Source organism: Acinonyx jubatus, chromosome A1 (assembly GCF_027475565.1).
Source record: "Acinonyx jubatus isolate Ajub_Pintada_27869175 chromosome A1, VMU_Ajub_asm_v1.0, whole genome shotgun sequence".
In the NCBI taxonomy this organism is placed as follows: Eukaryota; Metazoa; Chordata; class Mammalia; order Carnivora; family Felidae; genus Acinonyx; species Acinonyx jubatus.
Genome location: NC_069380.1, coordinates 9,816,521 through 9,841,230, shown reverse-complemented (window position 1 = coordinate 9,841,230; position 24,710 = coordinate 9,816,521). Strand labels below are relative to the sequence as shown.

Below are 24,710 nucleotides of genomic sequence, written 5' to 3'. Positions count from 1 at the left end.
CTAGATTGTAATCTCACTAAGTTGCATTATAAGGTAAAAGTGAAGGGGTTTTGCAACGTCACTGTGGTGCCAAAGCAGTTGATTTTAAGTTCATCAAAGGTGAGCTTGACCTGGGTGGGCTTGGCCTAATCAGGAGAACCTTATAAAAGTGGGTCTAGAGGTCAGAGATGAAAAAGGCACCAATGTTGCTCTCCTGTTGGCCTTAAAGAGGTAAAAATGCCATGTTGTGCAGAAGCCTATGTGTCAGGGAAGGGGCTACCAGGAGCTGAGGGCTTTTCTTCTGGAGTGGCAAAGAACCGAGTTCTGCCTACAACCAGTGAGCCTGAAGAGAATGCCAAGCCTCAGTGGAGATTGCATCCCAGGCCGACATGTTGATTATGGCCTGCTGAGACCCTGAACAGAGGACCCAGCTCAAGCATATGACCGCTGACCCAATGAAACGGTGAGGTGGCAACGTATGGGGTGATAATCAACTAAGGTTGTGGGAGTTTCTTATGCAGCAATAGAAAATGAATCAAACAATGTAACGATAATAAATATAATAAGTATAGCAATACCAGATGATAATATTCAGCACGTATTATATGCTAAAATTTTTCAATTGCTTTCTCTCTTTATAGCAACCCCATATTTTGACGCTATTATTATCCCAATTTAATAAACGCAAAACTGGAGGCTTGGGGGGAAGTCACAGAATGGAGGGGGTGACAGGGCAAGGGTTGAGCCCAGGCCTGGAACTCTGAAGACAGAGTCTGACCACTAGGCAGGGTCACCTCCGACCAGACAGCAGGAGTTCTGCCCTGAGACCCTCTTCTTCATAACAGTCAAGTCTCCTCTACCTGCACCTCAACCCCTGAGTGCCCTCAGTCGTGGACTCTCCACCCAAGCCAGAGTCCGCAGAGCCTCTGATGGGCCATGACGTCATTTCCTGTCTTTGCACTCTGGAGGTCCCATGGTCAGTTCGGACGGTGCGGCCTCTGGGAGCTAAGGGGTCCCCAGGCTCCCCCGAGCATATCCTGGCCCAGCTCGCCCTTAGAGCAACCCACTCATCTTGGTTTTCCCAGGACTGTCCCAGTTTTAAAACCGAAAGCGTCTCCTCCCAGGAAATCTCTTAGTCCCAGACAAACATGGATGCCTGGTCACCTTGTTGCCCTCCACACCAAGCCAGGCTGAGGTGGCCCCTGGAGCCCCCTCCACCTTGCGGTCTGCGAAGCCCTTTCCTTCCCACTGCCCACTGGCACATTTCGGTCCTGGTCTCTACAGAGAGCTAAGAGCGGAAGCAACTCTGCTGGAGCCATGGGCACGGAGAAGTTTCTGCTGGTTGGGGTTTGGCCAGAAGACCCCAAGCGGGGCTTTAGTCTGGACCATCAGATAGGCCTAGGAAACCATGCCCACATGGGGGTTTTCCCGCGAATTGAGAAATCTGCTTGCCTTGGGCATCGCATGCGAAGCACCTTGATCCAGACGTCACACAGGCCGGATTCCATGTTTCATTCCCTCCACACCCCAAGCAGGCAACTCCGAGAAAACTGGGGAGCTGTGGCCCCTGGATTTGTCTCATTCTGCCTAAGACTGTGACCATCATGAGACTCAGCGGGGGTAGCAGGGACTCATCCATCGCTGTTCACCTCAGCCAAGAGCTCAGTCCTCAGGAGTTGCTGGCTTCTCTCTGTCGGGAGTCCTGGACCCTTGACCACACCCAGCTATTATTTAAATTGTGACAAGGGACACCGTGTGTGTGTGTGTGTGTGTGTGTGTGTGTGTGACAGTTGGTTGCACCACCGTGAATCCATCCTCAATATGGGAAATGGCTCGCTCTACAGACATATTTTATTAAATACTGCTAGCCAGTGATTTATAAACTCGTTCATTCATTTATTCATTTGTTCAACCAATACCTGGGGGCCCCACAATGGGCCCGGCATTATCCTAGGCTCTGACACTGAGTTACGGCATGTTTCGTTTTGTTTTGTTTTAAATGTTTATTTCCGAAAGCGAGCACACAAGCAAGGGAGGGGCAGAGAGACAGGGGGACAGAGGATCTGAAGTGGGCTCCTCACTGACAGCGGTGAGCCCGATACGGGGCTCGAATTTACGAACCGCAAGATCATGACCCGACGCTCAACCTACTGAGCCACCCAGGCGCCCCACAGCACATTTTAAACTGAGATGATATGATGGGTGCTGGGCACGATGCTAGCACATAAATATACCAACCTAATCCTCATGGGGTGTGTGAAGGATTCTTAAGGAAGTCAACAAAAGATCCTTCAGGAAGTCTGTCTAAGGAAGGATAGTGTGGGGGGCGGGGGTTTGTTTTCGTTTTTGCTTTTGCATTTCTCCACAATTAATCCCATTAAAACATCGAAAGAGAACATCTTAATCTCCTAAAACACCCCAACTGTCCCCTACCATATATCACTTTGCAGGACGTCTGTTTGAGTTCCGAACTAGCTTGAGGCAGGATGCCTGCGATGTGACAGTCTCCGAGCTTGGCACAGGAAAAGCAAAATAGATGGGACATCAGGGATATCCAAGAGCTAATGATTTAGTGGGACGGGGCGACACACGCTAATAAACATCTTTCCATTGTAATATGGATTTGCTGCGGTTGAGATGTTCAGAGGGTGCTGTGGGAGGTCAGAGGGCAACACTAGACCAACCGGGAGATGGGAAAGGCTTCCCAGAAAGGCCACGCTCTGGCTGTGTCTCTTCTGGTTCTGTGCTGAGTGCCATTTATTTGCTGCAAATAATACATGAAAATATAAACACAGAGTAAAACTCACCCCCAAATCGCTTCAGCCCAAGATAATCCTAATTGACATTTTGGTGAATGCCTTCCAGGCACGCCTGCGTGTAAGGACAGTGTATTTTCTATTATCGTCGTCGAGGTTGACGAAAACCGACTAGGTGTTCAAATGTAGCAAGAAACCCACAAAAAAACTCGACCCCCAGCCTGAAACATGTCTCTGCGCTTTATTTGAGGAAAACATAAATGTGGTCACAAAACATCTTCGGGAAGTGGGGTAACTCAGGAAACCTACAGAACTACCGAACGGGTCTGAGTAAGAGATACGGGGCCACTGCCATTCTCAAGGGCGGGGGAGCGGACACTAAGTTATTTTCTTCCGGGGAAAGCAAGGTTAACTCAAGCTGCGGAGCCCAGATGGTCATTCGATTTACAGCTGTCTAAAGAGGAGCTGTATCTTTCCAAGGGCTGAGTTATGATGACTTTAGGTATCGATCAGATGGAAATGCCGACCCTGTATTCGGCGGAGAGTCAGGGGATGAGGAGTAGAGGGGAGACGGTGGTGGTTACTGTCTTTATGTAGTTTTCGAAGTCACTTCCGAAAAAGAAGATGAGATAATAGTTGAAGATTCCGGCAAGGGACATGAGGAACAGGAACAGTATGATTCGCTTCCCAAATATGTAGCCCGGTGTGCTGGAAAAGAGAGAAAACGGTAGAAGCGGCAACTGAGATGGGCTTAACAAAGAACGTCACCAATTTGAGACACAAGGGGTTTCGATTATAGTTCCTTTTACTCAGGCATGCTCCATTGACTTCCTATGAAGAATGGAAGGGTCTCTGCTACTATTAGTCACTGAACGTATTTCAGAACCAAGCTACAAGAGCCGAGACCCCAAACCCCATCATCATTAGGGCTCTGCTCTACAGCTTCTCTGCGTTCCCCCAGTGTCCTTCTGAACCCTGATGGCGTGAAGGCAGTGGGTGCTGTCGGTCGGTCGTCAGGCCTTCTGACCTGGGATTAGGAACCCCAGTGACTCGTTCCAACCCTTTCTGCAGCCGCTCTGCTACAGGAGTGCCTGCGAAGCAGTGCTGGCCGCTGTGTCTCACCCAGGACTGAAGTGCCTCTCCGAGACAGGGGCTGGTTTCACGAACCAGTGAGGCTGATGGAATCTAAAAGGTGCTTCAGGATCCGAGGGTTCAATCTATTCTCCTGAGGCTGCTTGGGAATGAGCCATGTTCACACTAATGAAAGCTGGACCCCTAGCAGCGGAAGACAGGCTCTTACATTTTAAGCGAATGGAGGTGGGGCAGAGATGTTTTAGTACATTCATATTCTTCTCTCAAAGGCTCTAAATCCTACGCTGCTTAGGCAAGTCATCAGCTGGGGTCAGGAGGCAGCTCCCCAGTGATAGGTGACCACCTAATTGTGCACAGCGGCTGCCCTGGCTTCCCTCTGAACGATCCTTTTGTGACCGCTGTGGCCGGATCCAACCCAGGTAGCGCTAGTGCGTTTGGAAAGTCCAGCCAAATGGCTCGTTAAGGCTGTTAGTCACGACCCAGTGAGGGGACCCTTTGGCAATCATGGCTGTTCAACGAGAACAGCCACCTCAGCTAAACAGGTGCGTCAGTGCTGCTGAGCATTATGGTTTTTGACATAATCAAGAGAGAGAGCAGAATTTGGCATCCCCAGGCTCGACGTTAGAAATTTTATCTTTTTGAAATGGACCGCAAAGCTTCATCACGGAACTCCTAACTTCCCTATGTCAAGGGTCTGAAAAACGTTCAGCGGTGCGACTATTTCCTTGCTACTCAAAGTGTGGGCCGCGGACCAGCAGTGTTGGCATCCACCGGGGGCTTGTTAAGAAACGCAGAATCGCAGGTCCCTCTCTGGATTCAGCGGATCCAAATCTGCATTTTGACAAGTCCCTCCGTGACTCACAGGCCATTAAAGTTTGAGAAACATGGCTGGCCGACATTGTCCCTGCTCCTTGGCCCGCTGTGTTCTTCTGCCCCGTTCTGACCTGTTCTTCTGTCCTCGGTTCCCTGTTTACAGTCATGCTCACGAAGTGAGACCTCCTGTTTCTTTATTGGGGAGAAAAATAATATGCTCTCTAAAGAGAGCATGATGGGCTAAATTGTGTCCCCCCCCCCCCCCGTCATATGTTGAAATCCTGACCCCAATTCCTCAGGACATGACCGTGTTTAGAGACAGAATCTTTAAAGAGGTAATTAAGGTAAAAATGTTATCACCAGGGTGGACCCTGACTCAATATGGCTGGTGTCCTTTAAGAACAGAAGATCTGAACACAGACCCACACAGAAGGAAGACACAGGGGAAAGATGGCCACCCGTGAGCCAAGGAGGGAGGCGTCAGAAGAAGCAAGGCAGCCAACACCTTGATCTCAGATTTCTACCCTCCGGAGACAATCTCTGTTGTCTGAGCCACGCCGTCTGTGGTACTTGATTACAGTGGCCCTGGCGGACAAATACAGTCACCTGCTAATGCTGATGAGAAAGTAACAGAGTCTAAGGAAGGGCTATCTTTTAGCCACAGAGAGAATAGAGGGTTCAGGGAAATTAACTTGTGAAAAGTCAAATATTGTGGTGGCTCAGATTTATCACAGGAATGAGGCCACCATATGCTCATTACAGAAACAAGAAAAAGCGATCTGCAAAGCTGGTTCAGAATGTGCTCGAGATAAATCTGCGGTGAAGGATGAAATGGCAGCGCCTGCTGCTGAAATAGTGGTGTTCTCGACTTCGGGGCAGCATTTTTCAAAGGTCTCAAGGCATCCCGCCCCCGAGGAGGCGGCTGTGTGGTGCCTTAACTCTTCCCGGACCGTGCGAAGGGTGTGGAAGGCAAGGGTTCAGCACGTGCCCACCACCCGCAGGGCTGAGTGTGAATGGGGGTCCCCACCTCGGGCACTTCGGGAGCCTCAGTTTGAAATCTGTCCAGCCTGGCGGTGGGTGTGGTGGGGGCAGAAGGAAGGGCCGGGGTGGGGGGCCCGCGGGACACGTCCTGCATAATTAGACTGAAACCCAAGGCATCTCTATGATTGTCTCTGGAACCTGATGCACAATTCTCTCTAAATGGGGCGGGGAAGGTCAGAATTAAACGAAGCATCTGAGGGACAGGCATTTTGTATCTGTGACTTTGTGAGGTATTGGTAACCCATTATCCAGGTGGGGAAACTGAGAAGAGACGGGTTGAATGATGTGCCTAAGGGCACACAGCCAGGAAGAGGCAAAGTGGGAATTCAAACCTGTCTGGGTGAGGCCAGAGTCCTGCTCTGTGTACCTTCCCGAGGGCTCCTTTGGAGACTAGGATTTTGTTGTTACGTTTCGAAATAAATGTATCCCCCCTCTCTTACACACACACACAGCATCAAACCTACGTGAACACATCAAAAAGGCATTATGACAGGGGCACCCGGGTGGCTCAGTCGGTTGAGCATCCAACTTCCGCCCAGGTCACGATCTCTCGCCATTTGTGAGTTCGAGCCCCGCGTCGGGCTCTGTGCGGACAGCTCGGAGCCTGGAACCTGTTTCGGATTCTGTGTCTCCTTCTCTCTCTGCGCCCCCGCCCCCCAACTTGTGCTCTGTCTCTCCCTATCAAAAATAAATAAAATAAAATAAAAAATTCAAAAAGGCATTATGACAGACAATTCCCATCTCGAATGTGCCTAAAACTTCGAGGAGGAGGAGGTGTGGTGTGAGGTGTAGTTGGGGCCAGGCACCAGGACCCCTGAGCTCCAGCCCCCCCTCCCTGCTGTGTGGCCTTGGGCAAGTCGCTGACCCTCCCCCGCCTCACATAAAAATATATACAAAATGTGGGTGGAAGAAAGAAAGCTGCATGGTCCCATCTGGCCTTAAAATTCTGTTCTTTTCAGAAAGGAAATACCACTTTAAACCCGGTAACTTCTAAAGGGAATAAAAATTGTAAGGCCCACGAGAACAAGATATTGTTCCTCTGCTCACCCACATATCTCCAATAAATGAGGCCCTCCAGAGATTTTTGTCAAATGAATCATTCTTAGAAAAGAGGCATGAACAGCCTTCAGTGATCCCCACACTGTGTGCAGAAGTTGTTAAAATGCATACTCCCAGGCTCCCACCCTAGAGATTCTGATTCGGTACATTCAGGGTGAGGCCCAGGAATGTCTATTTTTAACAAGCACCCCCAGGCAATTCTTGGTGCACTTGGTTGTTGGTTGGTGGGTTGCACTTTAGAAACACCAGCCTTGAGGGGCGCCTGGGTGGCTCAGTCGGTTAAGGGTCCCACTCTTGGTTGCAGCTCAGGTCATGATCTGACAGTTCATGGGTTCGAGTCCCACATCAGGCTCCATGCTGATGGTGTGGAGCCTGCCTGGGATTCTCTCTCTCTCTCCCTGTCTCTCTCTGACCCTCCCCTTCTCTCTTTCTGTCTCTCTCAAAAATAAATAAACTTAGGGGCGCCTGGGTGGCTCGGTCGGTTAAGCGGCCGACTTCGGCTCAGGTCACGATCTCGCGGTCCGGGAGTTCGAGCCCCGCGTCGGGCTCTGTGCTGACCGCTCAGAGCCTGGAGCCTGCTTTGGATTCTGTGTCTCCCTCTCTCTCTGCTACCCTCCCCCGTTCATGCTCTGCCTCTCTCTGTCCCAAAAACAAATAAAACGTTAAAAAAAATTAAAAAAAAAAAAAGAAAAAGAAACCCCAGCCTTGGTACCCATACACTCACCCCGGGGGTTCCAAGAAAGCAAGTTCATTCTCTAACTCTGGTGAAGTAACCCAGAGTCCACACTTCAGGTGGGGGAGGGGAGGAAGAGATTCTAAAATATTGACACGAGAGGGGGAAATGGCTATGAGGGATCGGGACTTTTGAAAACTGTGCCCGTTATTGTTTCTATAAGGTGAGTAATTTTGGTACTGCTCCTGACTCTAGCAGACCCCGGGCCTCTTTGAGGGCAAGGGTTTTGTCATGTTTATCATCATCTCAGCCACTGACTCTTACCACCCCGGGGGAGGGGTGGTCAGTAAATATTTGCTACACGGGTGCTGAGTGCATGGGGAGTGAAGGTGGGGCTGGTTAACCTGAGTTGCCAATCCTTGCTCGTCCACCGCTAGGTTAAGAACTTCCAAATGCACAGAGGGATTTTAGTGGGAGCTCCGACAGGGAACAGGGCCCTGAGGGACGGGAAGAGAGAGCAGCTTGGTACCAGCTAGGGAAGGTACATGATAAAAGTCAAGTAAAGGTACGGGTGCCCGGGGGGCTCAGTCGGTCAAGCGTCCGATTTTGGCTCCGGTCATGATCTTGCGGTTTGTGGGCTCGAGCCCCGCGTCGGGCTCTGCGCTGACAGTTCAGAGCCTGGAGTCTATGTCTCTTTCTCTCTCTGCCCTTCCCCTGTTCATGCTCTCTCTTTCTCTCTTTCTCTCTTTCTCTCTCTCTCTTTCAAAAATAAATAAACGTTTTTTTTTTTTAAAGTCAAGTAAAGGTAGATGGTAAAAGCCAAGTAGTCTTGTAATATAATGCCAACTGCCACTGAGTTTGGGTCCCGATAGTAGCTTAGAATGAAAGGGGAAGAAACTAAAATTCATTTTTTTTTTTGAGAGTCAGACAGTGAGCGGGGGAGGGGCAGAGAGACAGAGGGAAAGAGAATCTCTGGCAGGCTGCATGCTGTCAGGAAAGAACCCAACACAGGGCTCGATCTCACGGCCCTGAGATCTGAGATCTGAGACCTGAGCTGAAATCAAGAGTCGGACGCTTAACCTACTGAGCTACCCAGGCGCCCCTGAAATTCACGTGGTTTGAGATGCTACAAACTACCTAATTAAAACAGGGAGAGAAGTGTCAGGGAGTAGGATGTAGGGCTGAGAATGAGAGCCATAAGCTTCTAGGAGGGACAAAGATGGGGGCTCCAAAATTCCAGAAGGAAGAAGCTTTGGTGGGGGAGACACATCAAGGAATGTCATGCCCACCCACTGCACCCAAAATGACACTAGAACTTCTGATGTGGATAGGGCCAAAGCAACTTCTGGGGAGGAGCAAACATGATTGACAGCCCCCGGGAGAAATTCCTGGAAGGGTCTCCCTGGGCAGTATCTTCCTCTATGGTGAGCCCAAGAACTAAAGCAGATCCCGAAGACATTTGGCCATTAGAGCATCTGCAGAGAACAAGTGCGACACGGCCCAGGGACGGAAGTGGGGATCCGAAAGAGGGGGTCCACGGCGGAAGAGGGTATTAGCACATAGTTTCCAGAAGGCAGAATTGAAAATCCTCTTGGACCTAGCCATGGAGGCTCTCGGGGTTGCATCTACCTCAAACTATATGTCGATCTAGATTAGGATTAGACATTTCATCCCATAGATGTCATTTCTCCTGATGCCAATAGCTCCGAACTCTGTGTTCAGAAGTATTGTAAGGCCGTGTTTGGTCTCGGCAGGAAGGAGCACCGTGATGGATGAGTAATGAAGACTGTGGGTGCGGGACAGGTGAGAAGGCTCTGAAGGCACCACAGACAGTGGTAAAGGGGCCGGTGGGATCTCACGGGGGAGACCAGGACAGGATATAAAAGGTTAGGCCAATTACATTTTAATGAGGTCCAGGGAAGTCTAGTATTTTTAAGATTTTAAGTCTAGATCTTATTATTTTTTGCCACCTCGGTTCATTCCCTAGCAGTGATTACCTTTAAAATGCAGAGAGCCTACGGGCAAATCAACAAATGTTGTCATGCTCCACAGATTGTCTTAGAATTAAAGCAACTTTAAGATCTCAGGCGAGAGGTGACAGGCCAAGAGAACAGTGACTGGGCCAGACCCCGGAGACTCTGCGGAGGAAGACAGGGATGCACGGGAGGCAGCCCAAGAGAGCAGAACCCCCTTATTTTACTGATAGACACCCCACCACCCCTCGCTTCTTGACAACAGGTGCTCTCCCGGGAAAAGGCGGAATAGAGGCTTTCCAGAGTGGAAGAGAATGAGGAATATCATTTATGAGAGTGTTGATAAGGGTAAGAGAGATAATGGAACTGTGGTTTTCAAGGGTAAATAAGAACCCCACTAGAGAGGAATGAATAGCAGACGAGCCCAGGAAAGAATCTCTGAGAGACGAGTCATTCTTCTCTTGGCTGCAGCTCGCCATCAGCCCCCGGCCCCCAGCCATTTAGTTTCACAGGCTCCCAAGGTCCCCAGACAGAATGCTTTCACCTGCCGACCTCCCGGGATGTCAATGCCTTTGTCACCGCTGCAGATGTTAACTAAACGGAGAGCCCATTAACCGCGAGAGGAGGGTGCTATCGTAAGAGACGGGGGGGGGGGGGGGGGGGGATGTGAAACTAGACAAGGGAGAAAAATGGAGGGGAGGGCTGGAGTCACCACTCGGGCAGGCGGCAGCCTCCCAGAACACACGCCTGGCTCCTGGAGCCCTGCTGGTACATTAAGAATTCGAAAGAAGTGGGAGCGCCTGGGTGGCTCAGTCAAAGTGTCCGACTCTTGATTTCAGCTCAGGTCACGATCTCACGGTTCACGAGTTCAAGCCCCACATCGGGCTCTGCGCTGGCCACGCGGAGCCTGCTTGGGATTCTCTCTCGCCCTCTCCCTCTCTCTCTGCCCCGCTGCTGCTCACTCTCTCTCTCTCTGTCTTTCTCTCAAAAAATAAATAAATAAATAAAATTCGAACAAGAATCCTGAGGAACTGGTGGCAGACTATAACATGTCTCCTGTAAGTATCCTCATTTATTTTATGGAAATCCGGATTTCCCAAACCGGGTGTAGCCAAAGTTATAACTGCTGCTCTGGGGCTTTCCGTCTGGCAGCCTCCATCAGCAATGCAACGGGGACTCTATTCACAGGCTCCGTCCTCTGAGTGTTCGTGCGTCCTATTTTTGCAACATTCTTCCTGCTGGTCCCTGGAAAATCTGTTACTCAAGAGAACTGATCACAAGGTGCACGTTTTAGTTCTCATTTCTTTAGGCAAACAGTGAAATGCTTCACTCACCGGAGGCCTTGGGAAGCCAGACCCAGAAAGTCAGACTCTGAAGGGTGGGAGTAGAGCAGGGGGCAGAGGGGGTGCAAGAAGGGGCAGCGGGCGGTGTGAAAGCATCCTTCGTGGGCCCGACGCCACGTGGAGGAATGTGTTACTGGGCATAGGAATCAAGTCCCCCAGCGGTATTTGCCGAGCCCGCAAAGTTCAGGGGGAAAAGGGGGAGGGATACTATAGCCCTCACCCTCCAGCCCCGAGTGACACGCCCCGCCCCCGCCCAGAGCCTTAAATCTTGGGCAGAATATGGTGGTGAACTATCCCTCTTCTTGCTCAAAAAGCATGGCTCACACCTGGTTCTTAAACAGTCCCAGTGGCCTACCTCTGAGTTCTCTCCCCCAGGTAGCCGACGAAGTATTTTTGCCTCACGAACAGGTACATCAGTCCAGCAAAGGCGGCGGGAACTAAGTGGAGAAAGGGAAACACCCGTGTGAGTTTCACAGATGCCAGAACATGCTAAGTTAGCATGGTATTAATCCAGTCATTATACAACGAATGTTGGTCACGAAATCTAGCAGAAGCCTCAAGTGCTGGCAGCTGGGGCTGAACTTCAGCAAACGCCCAGGGCTGGTAGAAACCTAGAACCTCGATGATAGTAGTGTTACTTTCTACGGGCGTCGTGGTACAGTTTACAAAGTGTTTTCCTGCCCATCATGTAATCTGAATCCTTCGCACATGACCAATATCATCTTTGCTTATTCGACATGTGAAAACTTGGGCTTCAGGGGTCAAAGGGCTTGTGTAAGACTGCCAGGTGGGATGGGTGGTGTGTGTGTTTGTGTGTTTGTGTGTATGTGTGCGTGTGTGTGTGTGATGTGGTCCGGGGCAGGGGATGGGGAACCAGACCCGGAACCCCAAGCCCAGCTCTAGGCTGGCTCTCTTAAAAGTATACCCTTCCCCTCTGGGCCACCAGGCAGTGCAATGCTCAACCTTTTCTGAAAAATTGCTGCCAATTCAGAAAACATCTCTAGAGAAGGAGATTCCCTTTGCTTTCTAGTCCCCTGAGGAGCACCCGTGAGCATCAGGAGTCCTGAAACTTGGATTTGAGAGTTAGAAAACCCAACCCCACAAGAACCATTTGGATCAGGAGCTAATACTTAACTCATTCTACATCTGGACAAAGGGGTGACTGCAGCTTTCCTACCTCTCAGGAATAATTATGAGGGTGATATAAGTGATGGGTATAAAAGCACCCTGAAGACCTCCCAGCATTATTCAAATGCCAAATTAATTGTGTCGACAGAGTGCTTTTTATATGTCAGGCACTGCCCCCAGGCACTTTGGGTACTTGGGTCTCCAATCCTCCCAGCCCCCTGGTAAAGAGCGTATCACTGTCGCCATTGGGCAGGTGAGGAAATTTAGGCTCAAGGAAGTCAGTTTGCCCAGCTGCACTTACCAGACCAAAAGGCCCATGAGGACACACATTTTTGGCCAGCCATCATCTCTGTGCTTGGCATAGTGCCTGGCACATAGTGGCTTTCAAAACTTATTTGTTAACTGAATTAATAAACGTCAAGTAAGCCAAAGAAAAGTGTTAAAAAGAAAACCACACACCCAAAATGGCATCAGTTAGGCCAAGTCCCCAAACCGGGCTTCTTATCTAACCTGATACCAATTTCCATCTCCCTCCAAAATGCAGTCTTAATCTGTAGTCAGGAATTTTCTGATCCGAGCCAAGGCAGTCATGGGTCACATGGGCCCTCTCCCACGTGGGGGATGGAAGGAAGGTGAGGTCTGCAGGATAAGGGCCCCTCCTCTCCTCTCTAAGGGAAAGAAACCTTGCCCGGAAAAATCCTTTTCTTTTGCTAACAACTTTCTTGCCTCACCCTCCTTCCTATAAAAACCTTCCATTTTGTACAACCCCTCTGCCCCCCTCCCTCCCCCCATCCCCTCCCCACCCCCCCCACCCCCCCGCTTGCTAGATGGGATGCTGGATTCGTGAATCCTTTAATGAAGCCGATTAGGTCTTCAAATTTATTCGGTTGAATTTTATGTTTTAACAAGGTGGAATCTGAAACCAAGTTTGTATAATTTTAAAACCATGTTACCACCACCAGTGCCATCAATAATCACATTTACTGGGCTTCTATTGTTAGGTTGAACTATATGAACTGCCATTTTTGTGGATCCTAAACTGTCAGGCATCAGCAGTTTTCTATGGTTCAATGTGATATATGCCATGCACTATGTCAGGGACTTTATGCACAGTCTCTCAAGCACCCTGGGAACTCAATTATTCCTGCTTTACAAATGGGGAAACTGAGGCTTAGGAAGGATGAGTGAAGAACAGCCCAGGGTCACAACACCAGCAGTGAGTGTCCTCACAATAGTCTCTAGGGATGCCTGAGTATTTGATTAAGTATCTGACTCTTGATTTTGGCTCAGGTCATGATCTCACAGTTCGTGTGTTAGAGCCCTCCCATCAGGCTTTGTGCTGACTGCGCAGAGCCTGCTTGGGATTCTCTCTCTCCCTCTGTCTCTGCCCCTCCCCTGCTCATGCATGTGTGCTCTCTCTCTCTCTGTCCCTCTGTCTCTCAAAATAAAGAAAGAAAACACTTAAAAAATTAAAAAAAAAAAAAAAGAACTGTCTCCAGTCTGTCAGTCCCCAGACCCTCCCAAAATACTAGTGTTATGTGACAGGTAAGAAAACCAAAACACAAAAGAAACCACTTATGAAGTTCATGCTATTATCTGAAAGTCACGAAACTGTCACAATTCACAATCTGCCCTGAACAAAGTTTTTCCTGGTTTGTCCCTTCTGGATGGCTCTGCTCTAACTTACCAGCACATCTCTCTCTCAACAGGAGCTAAACTGAACATGAGCTCACAAGAGTCAGGGGTGGAAAATGGCTGGGCTCATGCCTCGTGGACCCACCAGGCCGCCTGGAACAGTAGGAAAGGCACAGTGGGTTCGAATCTGGACTCGAAAATTCTGAGGTTTGAGCAAACCGCTTATCCCTCTGGGACTCGGGCTCCTGCTCCTGTAAAGCGAAGAATCTGGGCGAGAATGATCTCTGAGGTTCCTTTTGACTAAACAATCCAGGAATTTACTATAGAGCATAAGAAATGATGATTACCGAAGCGGGTTTACTGACACTTTTGACCCCTAGCAATGCCAACAACTGTTTGGCAGAAAATGCATAGTTCCGGGGCTCTGAAACACCTTCACACTCCCTTTGTATTTATCTAGCTAGAACAACTCTAGATCCGCCTCTATCATCTAGGACCTAAAAGGAATCGTAACTCCTCGTATAAGCATAGTTTGGCTTGATTTTTCAAGTGACGCCGGACACGTTTCTTATTTCACCCGGGATAGATAGTGGTAAATAAATAGTGAGTGATGACAGCCTTATGGAGCACAGGAGGAGGCCACATGCTGTCCCTGAAGGGGTTTCTGCTGCCATCCCTCACCTCTGTTCTCTGTCCCTGCGCCTGATTCCTTTCCTTCATGGCGCTTCTCACTCTCGGCAGCAATGTATCCATTCGCTTTTTTTCCTGTGGTTCGTCTCACCAAGTGCCATGTGCTCGGCCACTATGTCTTGTTATTTATCACTGTGTATCTAAGCACAGGGCTTGTCACGTAGGAGGTGCTCAAGGTCTATGCATCATATACGTGGATAATGCAGAAAAGCCCTGGTGCAAAATCCAGGACTTAGCGCCAGAGACCTGGGCTCCGTTTCTGGCTCTGTTATTCACCAGCTGAGTAACCTTGAGCCCGTCATCTCATCTCCCCGAACCAAAGTGTTCTCCAGGTGAATAGAGGGAGGGGCGCCTGGGTGGCTCCGCGGGGTTAAGCGTCTGGCTCTCGGTTTGGGTTCAGAGCCTGTGTGGGACTCTCCCTCTCCCTCTCTCTCTCTGCCCCTCCCCCACTCGCTCTCTCCACCACTCTCAAAAAGAAATAAAGAAACTTAACAAAAAGATAACAGAGGGAGATAATACGCCCTCTACCTACTCCCTCAAGTGGGAGAAGAGGTAAGGATTAGAGAGTCCCTCGGGGGACACTTGTGGCCTTTTCTTACACACCCCCGCGGGGGGCCACATTGTGGAAGCTGGCCAGGTCACGCCAGCACCCCCTCCGCCACCCCCCCCCCCCCCCCCCCGCCAGGCACAGTGCCGATCTCCAAAGGGGACCCGAAAAACACGACTCTGGTTTCCTGGTCCTTTTAAGTCAACTCTGGGAGTCAACCTGCTGAAGTCAAGACCGTGGGCGGCTGCTAACCCCGGAGAAGGCTGGGGACCTGGAATCCGGCCCGTGGCTCTGCAGACCCAGGCCCGACAGAGGACCTGCCACCCTGCAAGCTTATTAGCAGAAGAGCAGAGTGACGGCGGTCCCAGAATAGATCCCTCAGGCGCCCTCATTTATAATGCCCTTGTATCTGCGCTAACACTGCTTAAGGATTCTGAGTCACATTTAGCCTTAAACCACCCTTGCCGGCACAGAAGCTCTCAACCAGCCACGGGGGAGCAAGCATTAGCAATGCATTATCGCACCCGCTCCGCACAGGCGCAGAGCATGCCTGAAACACGACCTCCCGAGGGTTCTCGCCTCTCCGAGGGCTTCACGGGGATCGGAGCTGGAGGTCAAGCAAAATCTTTTCAACAAAAGAGCCCGCGCTTGAACCTCCCCACCGCGCACGCTCCAGAAAGAGAACACACAAGGAGAAGCCAGAGTTACCTTGGCTGCAGAGCAGCCCCGCGCTCCAGAGCACGACAAGGAACGTGGGGTACGCGTCCACACAGTTTTGGCTGTAGAATAAAAAAAATAAGGAGAAGAAGCATCAGGAAACACGCTATCGCGGCACCGTCTGAAAACCACCTGAAACCCCAAGCCGATAATCACCATCACACATGAAGCACGAACCCCATTCATGACTCCACTTATGAGACATAGGCAGTGGCATAAAGCAAATACATGCTCAGAATCCATTTAGTCCCTTCCTCAGTGAAGCCAGTCGGAGACTCAGTTTCTTGATGGATTCGTTTTGGCAGGGTTCCTGCTCCTGGCTGTGCCAAAGTGCTTCTTGGAATTGAAAAGTGAGCAACACAGACAGCAGGGCTGTGGCAGCTGTCAGGATTGGGGGTGGGGGGGTGGGGGGTGCAGGAGAGAGGAGCCCAACTGAGAAACCTTTGTCAGACACACAAGTCAGCTGAGACCCAAAGGCGAGGCTGGCGGGGGGGGGGGTGGGGGGGGGGTGGGGGGGTGGGGGGGGTGGGGAGATGAGCTTCCAGCGTGAAAGAAACCAGGGTCGATTCAGAAAAGCTGACGCTCAGAAAGGTCTCATGCTGGTGGTGCGATCGCCGTGTTCAGGGCTCAGTCTTCGCTCTCGGGGAGGGGCTCTCCCCTCACACCAGCCACCATGCTGATATTTTACACCCTTTGTCCCCCCAGACACTCACCGCAGCCGTGTGAGCGCGCAGGGTGACTGCATGCGTTTTCTGCGGCTGCTGGAATAGGTAGCCCCAAACGTCGGGGCTTAAAACAAGACAAATCATCTGGAGGTCAGAAGTCCAAATGGGTCTCACTGGGCCACGGTCAAGGTGGGTCAGCATGGCTGCAAGCCCGCTGGAGACCCTAGGGAAGAATCCGTTTTGCCTTGCCTTTCTCAGCTTCTAGAGATCACCTGCATTCCTTGGCTTGTGGCCCCCTTCCAACCTCAAAGGCAGCAGTGGCCGAGAGGGTCTTTCTGACACCCACTTCACCTCCTTCCTTCACATTTAAAGAACCCTTGTTAGGGGTGCCTGGGTGGCTCAGTCGGTTAAGCATCTGACTTCCTCAAGGCATGATCTCGCAGTTCACGGGTTTGAGCCCCGCGTCGGGCTCTGTGCTAACACCTGAGCCTGGAACCTGCTTCAGATTCTGTGTGTGTCTCTCTCTCTGCCCCTCCCCCACTCACTCTCTGTCTCTCTCTCAAAAATAAATAAACATTAAAAAAAATTAAAAAGAAAAGAAGCCTTGTGATCCCATTGGTTCCACCCAAATAATCCAGAGTAATCTCTTGATTTTAAGGTCAGGTGGTTAACAATCTGAATTCCTTCTTGCCATGTAACAGAACCTACAGGTTCCTGGGATTGGGATGTAAAGATGTTTGGGGGCTCTTTATTCAGTCTACCACAGTTACCCTCATTGTCGCATGAGAAACTGAGGTTGGGAGAAGTTGACTAACTGCTGAGTGTCACTGAGCTACGAAGTGATGGGGCCAGGATGCATGTCCTGGTCAGTCCAACTCTGTAACCATATCTGTTAGCTCTTCGACTACACTAAAAAAATAGCAAATATCCTCTGGAGAAGTTGACAGTCTCGGTCAGGACCATCAATATGCACATCCACATTGATAAAAATCCCCAACAAAGTAGCCAGATGGAACATACTTCAACATCACAAAGGCCACATATGAAAACACCCACAGCTAATATCATACTCAATGGGGGAAAAACTGAGAGTGTTCCCTCTGGGGTCGGGAACAAGACAGGGATGTCCACTCTCACCATTCACTATTTAACATAGTACTGGAAGTCTTAGCCTCAGCAGACAACAAAAGGAAATAAAAGGCATCCAAATCGGCAAGAATGAAATCAAACTTTCATTATTCGCAAATAACATGATATTCTATGTAGAACACCGGAAAGACTCCACCAAAAAATTGGTAGAACTAATACGAGTTCAGCAGAGTCGCAGGATGTGAAATCAATGTACAGAAATCTGTTGCATTTCTATACGCCAATCATGAAGCAGCAGAAAAAGAAATCAAGGAATTGATTCCATTTACAATCACACAAAAACAAGAAGATACCTCGGAATAAACCTAGCCAAAGAGGTAAAATATCCGAGGTAAGATACCTCGGAATAAACCTAGCCAAAGAGGTAAAACCTAGCCAAAGAGGTACAGATATTTTCTAGGACTCAGTCGGATATCATTCTATGACTGATTCCGTAGAACAGTTATGGAATATCTTGAAGAGGACACAAAGAACTGGAAAAATATTCCATGCTTATGGACTGGAAGAACAACCATTGTTAAAATGTCTATACTACCCAAAGCCATCCATACATGTAATGCAATCCCTATCAAAATACCACCAGCATTTTTCACAGAGCTAGAACGAACAGTCTTAAAAGATGTATGGAACCACAGAACACTCTGAATAGCCAAAGCAATCCTGAAAAAGAAAAACAAAGCTAGAGGCATCACGGTTTGGGACCTCTAGCTATATTACAAAGCCGTAGTCATCAAGACAGTAAGGTACGACACAAACACAGACACATAGATCGGTGGAACAGAATAGAAGATCCAGAAATGGACCTACCACTACATGGTCAACTCACCTTTGACAGAGCAGGAAAGAATACCCAATCGAAAACAGACAGTCTCCTCAACAAATGGTGTTGGGAGAACTGAAGAACAAGGTGCCGAAGAATGAAACTGGGCCACTTTCTTACAGCATACACAAAAATAAATTCAAAATGGATGAAAGACCTAAATGTGAGGCAGGAAACCATCAAAGTCCTAGAGGAGAACATGGCAGTAACTTCTCTGACCTCGGCGGTAGCAATGTCTTACTAGACATGTCACAAGAAGCAAAAAGGAACTCCTGGAGCTTCATCAAGATAAAAAGCTTCTGCACAGTGAAGGAAACAAACAACAAAACTAAAAGGCAGCCGACAGAATGGGAGAAGATATTTGATAAAGCATTAGTCTCCAAAATCCATAAAGAACTTGTCAAACTCAACACCCCAAAAACAAAAAGACCAGTTAAGAAATGGGCAGAAGGGGTGCCTGAGTGGCTCAGTAGGTTGAGTCAGTCAAGTCAGTCCAGCTCTTGATGTTGGCTTAGGTAACAATCTCACAGTCAGGAGATCGAGCCCCATGCCGGGCTCCTCACTGGTCACGGAAACTGCTTAAGATTCTCTCTCTTCCTCTGTCCTTCCCCATTCTCAAAAAGAAAGGAAAGAAAGAAAGAAAGAAAGAAAGAAAGAAAGAAAGAAAGAAAGAAAAGAAAAGAAAGAGAGAAAAAGAAAGAAAGGAAGGAAGGAAGGAAGGAAGAGGAAAAAATGAGCCGAAGACATGAATAGATGTTTTTCCAAAGAAGACATCCAGATGGCTCACAGACATATGAAAAGATGTTCAACCTCACTCATCATCAGGGAAATACAAATCAAAACCACAATGAGACACCACCTCACACCTGTCAGAATGGCTAAAATGAACAACTCTGGAAACAACAGATGTTGGCGAGGATGTGGAGAAAGGGAACCCTTTCGCATTGTTGGTGGGAATGCAAACTGGTGCAGCCACTCTGGAGAACATATGGAGGTTCCTCAAAAAGTTAAAAATAGAACTACCCTACGACCCAGCAATTGCGCTCCTAAGTAGTTACCCAAAGGATACAAAAATACAGTTTCAAAGGCAGTGCATGTACCCCAAAGTTCACAGCAGCACTATCAACAATAGCCAAACTATGAAAAGAGCCCAAATGTCCATCAACTGGTGAATGGAGAAAGAAGACGTGGTATACATAAATACAATGGAGTATTACTCATGCTATGTGCAATGACGTGGATGGAGCCAGAGGATATGCTAAGCAAAATAAGTCAGGCAGAGAAAGACAAATACCCTATGATTTTACTCATATATACAATTTGAGAAACAAAATAGATGTACATACGGGAAGGGGGAAAAAAGAGAGAGGGAAACAAATCACAAGGGACTCTTTATGATGAGAACAAACTGACGGTTGAGGGAGGGAGGTGGGTAGGGGATGGGCTAGATGGGTGATGGCCATTCAGGGAGGGCACTTGTCGCGTTGAGCACCGGGTGTTGTATGTAAGTGATGAATCACTAAATTCTACTCCTGAAAACAATATTACACTATATTTTAACTAACTATACCTTGGATAAAACCTTGAAAAAAGAAAAAAAAATACACGCACATCCGTGGAAAAACCACCTTACAAGACATGGAAGCGTGAATGGGGAAGGGCAGCACAATGGAGTGGAAAGGGCACGTGACTAAGGTTTCGCCTCTGACCTGACATTCACCATCTGTTTGTCAATGGCAAAATAATCACTTTGGATGTAGTTTTCCCACCTGAAACACTAAGAGACTGAGAGTAACTCTAAGATCCACGTAAGCTTTAAGAGTTGATGCTCTAGTGAGGTGGTCCTCAAAGTGTTGTCCCTGGATCAGCAGGCATCCGGAATACCTGGGAACTTGCTAAAACTGAAAGTGTTAATGCCCATTGGAGACCTACAGAATTAAACACTCAATGGGTGGGGCCCCGCAATCTGTGTTTTAACAGGCCCTCTAGGTGACTCTGAAGCACACTCAAGTTTGAAAACCACTGGTCTAATGTCACTCAAACTAACAGGCAAAGCAAAGATGCACTCTTCAAAGCGTATTTGGCCTTTTATCTGAATTCCTTCCTTGGATTCCTTCATCTGGACCCTCCCTGATCTGGTTCTCATGACTTTCCTCCTAAATCGGCGACGGACCCTTATTCAGACTGATAGCGTCTCATGCCTCAGTGGTACCATTGAGGACTCTGGTCCATCCCCCACAGAGAACCCAGAGAGGATGTGCCGTGTCCCCGGCCACAGGAAGTTTCATGTCCCTCTGATGATCAAAAGATCCGCCACCGGAGAGGTCAATGAAATTAAAGGCAAGAAAGCAGCGTATCCTACCCTGGGATACAGGCACAGGGGAGAGAGCACAGCCCCGCTGAGCTTGCTGGGTACCCAGGGGTTTCACTGATCTAGCGGACACAGTAGTACTTACGTAAGTACTTCTGTGTCTCATTCCCAAAGGTGGAGAAAAACAAAAGGGAAAATACGAGTCCTTTTCTCCACGAACACATTGATGGTGTGGTGCATCATATTGAACACAGCACAGTGACCTGTCCACAAACCCAGCAAGCACCTCAGAATCAGACCCGGAGGAAGGGCAGGAGCCTTGAACCAACTTATCATTTGGGGTGAAGTACTCAGCGAACAAACAGGTACCGTATGCAGCTATGGAGCGCCCCAATGTCACAGCTATTACGTACTAGAGGAACAAACCCACAGCCTTGGGACTGAGAATGTGACCCTAGAAAACTAGGTCACATTATTATTTATTTAATTGAATAATGCTCTATGTCTGATGGGATCTAATACCTGAGGCTCCAACAATTTGACGATCTATTGATGCCAAAGATCGCCCCTACGTCCTCCTCATTCACATGCTTCTGGTTTTGTTTGCATTTGAGTACTGGTTTGGGCTGGGTGATGTAGTTTTTCAAAATGCTTAATTATCTAAGGAATTTGCTCATTAGAGAGAACGGTATAGTAATGTGACATTGGATCAGTCCTTCAATCATTCTTGCCTGTTGTCTCAAGTCACCCGGGTCCCTCATAAAACACGGTCTGTCTGGATTGGAATGAAACTCCCAACTCCTGTCCCTCGATCTAGCTCAAGCCAGTCTTTTTCCGATCCAGAGTCTCTGACCCGCCTTCGATCCACAGCTCCCCATGCATATGTCCCTCCTTGGCAGAGAGCCACCGCCGGGCTGAATTCAAGTGGCATTGGTCAGTGACAGGGCCGTCCCTTGAGGTGGAGCCGGATGGATGTTCACATGCTCTTTAAAGGCACAAAGCCTGGGTCCGATGCCTACTCTGCCGCTGCGTGAGTGCACTGAGCCTCAGTTTTCTTCATCTATAAGAGGTGAGTGGAGGGGCGCCTGGGTGGCGCAGTCGGTTAAGCGTCCGACTTCAGCCAGGTCACGATCTCGCGGTCCGTGAGTCCGAGCCCCGCGTCGGGCTCTGGGCTGATGGCTCGGAGCCTGGAGCCTGTTTCCGATTCTGTGTCTCCCTCTCTCTCTGCCCCTCCCCCGTTCATGCTCTGTCTCTCTCTGTCCCAAAAATAAATAAACGTTGAAAAAAAAAATTAAAAAAAAAAAAAGAGGTGAGTGGAGACGTAATTACCGCCCTGCTTATGAAAATAAAATGAGATAGAGCAGTGCCTAGCCCAGAACAAGCATTCAATAAACGGTGACTGTTACCTCTCCAATGTCTTCCTTCTTACAGTCCCCAGTGGAAATGCCTTTCCTGCAGACAAATTATTATTACTCCAAATTTTCTTTTGTGGAGGGTTTTGTGCCGTTCTTTCTACGAGACAAAATTGACAGACCCATCTTGGCTCTCTTCATTTCCCCAGGTCTGATTCTGAGGCACTTGCCCGATTTGTCGACAAGTCACTCTGCTGTGTTCAATGTGATGCACGACACTCTGTGTGCTCATGGAGAAAGGGACTCGTATTTTGCCTTTTGTTTTTCTCCACCTTCGGGAATAAGTGCAGGAGAACTTACTAAGGGTTTTGTTTAGGTTAACTTAAAGCAAGTAAATTATCACTAATAATGGTAATAGTAGCTATACTAATGGATGGAATCAATGCAGAACTATTAGCTTCAAGTTATTTACAAGTCCACCCTACTTAGAAGTGAGCCTAAAGCGAATTCTGAAGGGTGCCTGGGTGCTTCAGTCGGTGAAGCGTCCGACTTCAGCTCAGGCCGTGATCTTGCGGTTTGTGGGTTCAAGCCTGGCATTGGGCTCTGTGTTGACAACTCAGAGCCTGGAGCCGGCTTCGGATTCTGTGTCTCCCTCTCTCTCTGCCCCTCCCCCCCCTCAAAAATAGATAAATGTTAAAAAAAATAAAAATAAACAAAGTGGATTTTGAGAGGTGCAAGGGAGAAGGGATATTAGGGTGGCATTTTCCAAAAAATGCATTTTGTGAAGCACTAAACCCTGGATATGACCTGCCCAAAAAAAGGGATGGGGGGGTGTATCTGTACTTAAAAAAGACTTCCCCTTCTTGGAGAACCAAGAATCACAGTGTTCCTCAGTACCTTAGAAGTTCTCAAAAGTCCTGTTTTACAGAACTTGCTCTCCTCTGTAATACCTGTTACCAGCCCAGGAACATGTAATCTATGGAACATCTGTAGAAAATTACATTTCTCCAGAGACCCGTCACCTCTCTGCAGCCTGTGCTTACCAGCATCATGGGGAAGAATCTTGGGTCAGTTTAACTGAGACTTTTCTCCAGAAATCAAGCTCTGTTCTAGCTGTGCTCATCATCTGGGAACAGGGCTTTGGACTACGCCTTGCACACGTGAACAGAGTCAAGGTCAAGATTCTTTTTATCTCTCAAACCCTGACTCGGCTCTACCCTCGTAGACCGTTAACCGGGGCCCCGTTGGAGCCGATGGGCCACACCCAGCCACGATACCCATTTATCAACGGCCCCCCCGATCTCGAACCATCTGCATCACTCAGCAGTCATATTTGGTGCTGAAAAATCTGCATCAGGCGTTTCAATCCACCAGCATCATTTATCCTTTACGCTAGTTTTTCTTTACAGCCATGGTCTGGAAACATTTATGATCTCACACCCCATCAACCAGAAGATCTGATTGTGCAACCCTGTGACGGGTATAACATACACACCGCTCTCAACCTGTGTATTAAAACCGAGCAAAGCTTAATTTCTTATTTTTTTTGATAGCAAGATTAAATCCCTGTTCTTTTCTTGCTGCACATCCACGGCTCAGCTGGCACCCTCTTCGGTGCTTTGGGGGCCAGACGAGTCCCTCTGACACAGGACCCCTTGGCAGGAACTTCCTGGCAGACGCAGGCACACCGGCGCCTCTGGGTTCTGCGAGCACGTGGTGGCCCGTGGCCCTGATCTTTCAGCCCTTGGACAAACCACCACAGGCACACAGACTGCCGTCAGCTGGGTCAGGGAGGAAGTGGTCTTTGTAACAGAACCACAGCAGCGTCTGGGCCGCCTCCCTCTTCCAGAAAATTCTCCGTCTCTCCCCCTTAGCTGATCCCGCTCTGCAGCTCCCTCTCCTCCCAACTCTTGTGGCTCTCCTCCCACGGAGGTGAAGCACAGACGCGTGGCTTTGGGGAGCTGGGCCACGCGCCCACACCGTGGGGACCCCCGGCGCAGCCGGGATGGGCCACCACGGTCCTCCAGCGCCTTCTTCCCTCCCGGAACCCCGCAGCCTTGCGGAACTTCCAAACCGCCCTCCCAAATGACGCAGCGCAGCGGCCACCAAAGGGCGACTTCTGCAATTTGGAGGCTGGCACCCCGGGCCAGGTATGGGCGGAGCCGCTCCTTAGGCGCAGAGCCAGCGCCCCCCCTGGGGGACGCGGCAGAACCCAGACGGCCTGGCCTCCTCCTCTTCGTCTCCTCTTCGTCTCCTCTTCGTCTTCGTTGCTGCCAAAACGGAAACTGAACTTCGGCACGAGGTGAAACCACCTCAGGCCACCTGCGCCGCCCGGCTTCTCCGGAACGGAGCCACCCGGTGCAACTGCTAAAAACGCGGAGATCTGGGCAGAAAGAAGCTTCTCCTTCCCAAGTAGTCAAATAGCGTCAATGTGCCCTTCGGGGTTGTTTGCAGAGAGCGTTTCGGGGCGTCCCTGATCAAAGACACCTTCTTCGCACCTCTCGCACGCAGAGTGTCTGAGAGGCGCTCTCACGGCTCCCCCTGCAAATGGCACAAAGACAGCGATGCGCCCTACGTACGTTCCCTGTGCTCCTTTAAGTGTCAGTGTCTAAAATGGCTTCAGACACATCTTTAAACTTTTCGACTGATTCTGAGAATTAATACCCCGAAGGTCCACATGTTAAAAGAGAAATATCCCGGTAGGTAGTTTAGCAAAGGATTTCCCTGAGACCAGACTGCTGGAATGACCCTACTGGGGACAGCAGAGTGTGAGCGAGGGGGGCCCCACGGCAGGTGGCCTGAGTGAAGGGGAGGTCTTGGAGGGGCTTCGAGCACTCGGGAGTGGCCTCAAGTCCCGAGCCCAAAAGGCAAAGGGCTCAGAAAGGGTGAAGGGACCTGGATATCAGCCTGTGACAATTTCCTTGGGTATCCACGACTGCCCCTGTGGGAAGATCTCTGCGGCCATCA

General features: G+C 49.4%; 1 protein-coding gene across 5 annotated transcripts in view; it reads right to left on the bottom strand.

The window, feature by feature from the left end:
• Positions 1-2,018: 2,018 nt before the first annotated feature.
• The window catches only part of ALOX5AP (arachidonate 5-lipoxygenase activating protein), a 30,106-nt gene continuing 7,414 nt past the window's right edge, over positions 2,019-24,710 (bottom strand). Inside the window, exons 3-7 of one of the 5 annotated variants that reach the window (XR_003421996.2) lie at positions 16,160-16,334; positions 15,438-15,508; positions 11,085-11,166; positions 9,411-9,551; positions 3,309-3,443 (exon numbers count right to left, since the gene is read on the bottom strand). Coding sequence is in view for 4 of the 5 variants with exons in the window: in XM_053213620.1 (XP_053069595.1) it covers positions 3,342-3,443; positions 11,085-11,166; positions 15,438-15,508; positions 16,160-16,334 (430 nt within the window). In the remaining variant the exon portion in view is untranslated. The other 4 variants (XM_015083762.3, XM_053213620.1, XM_015083763.3 and 1 more) reach the window with 4 other exon arrangements.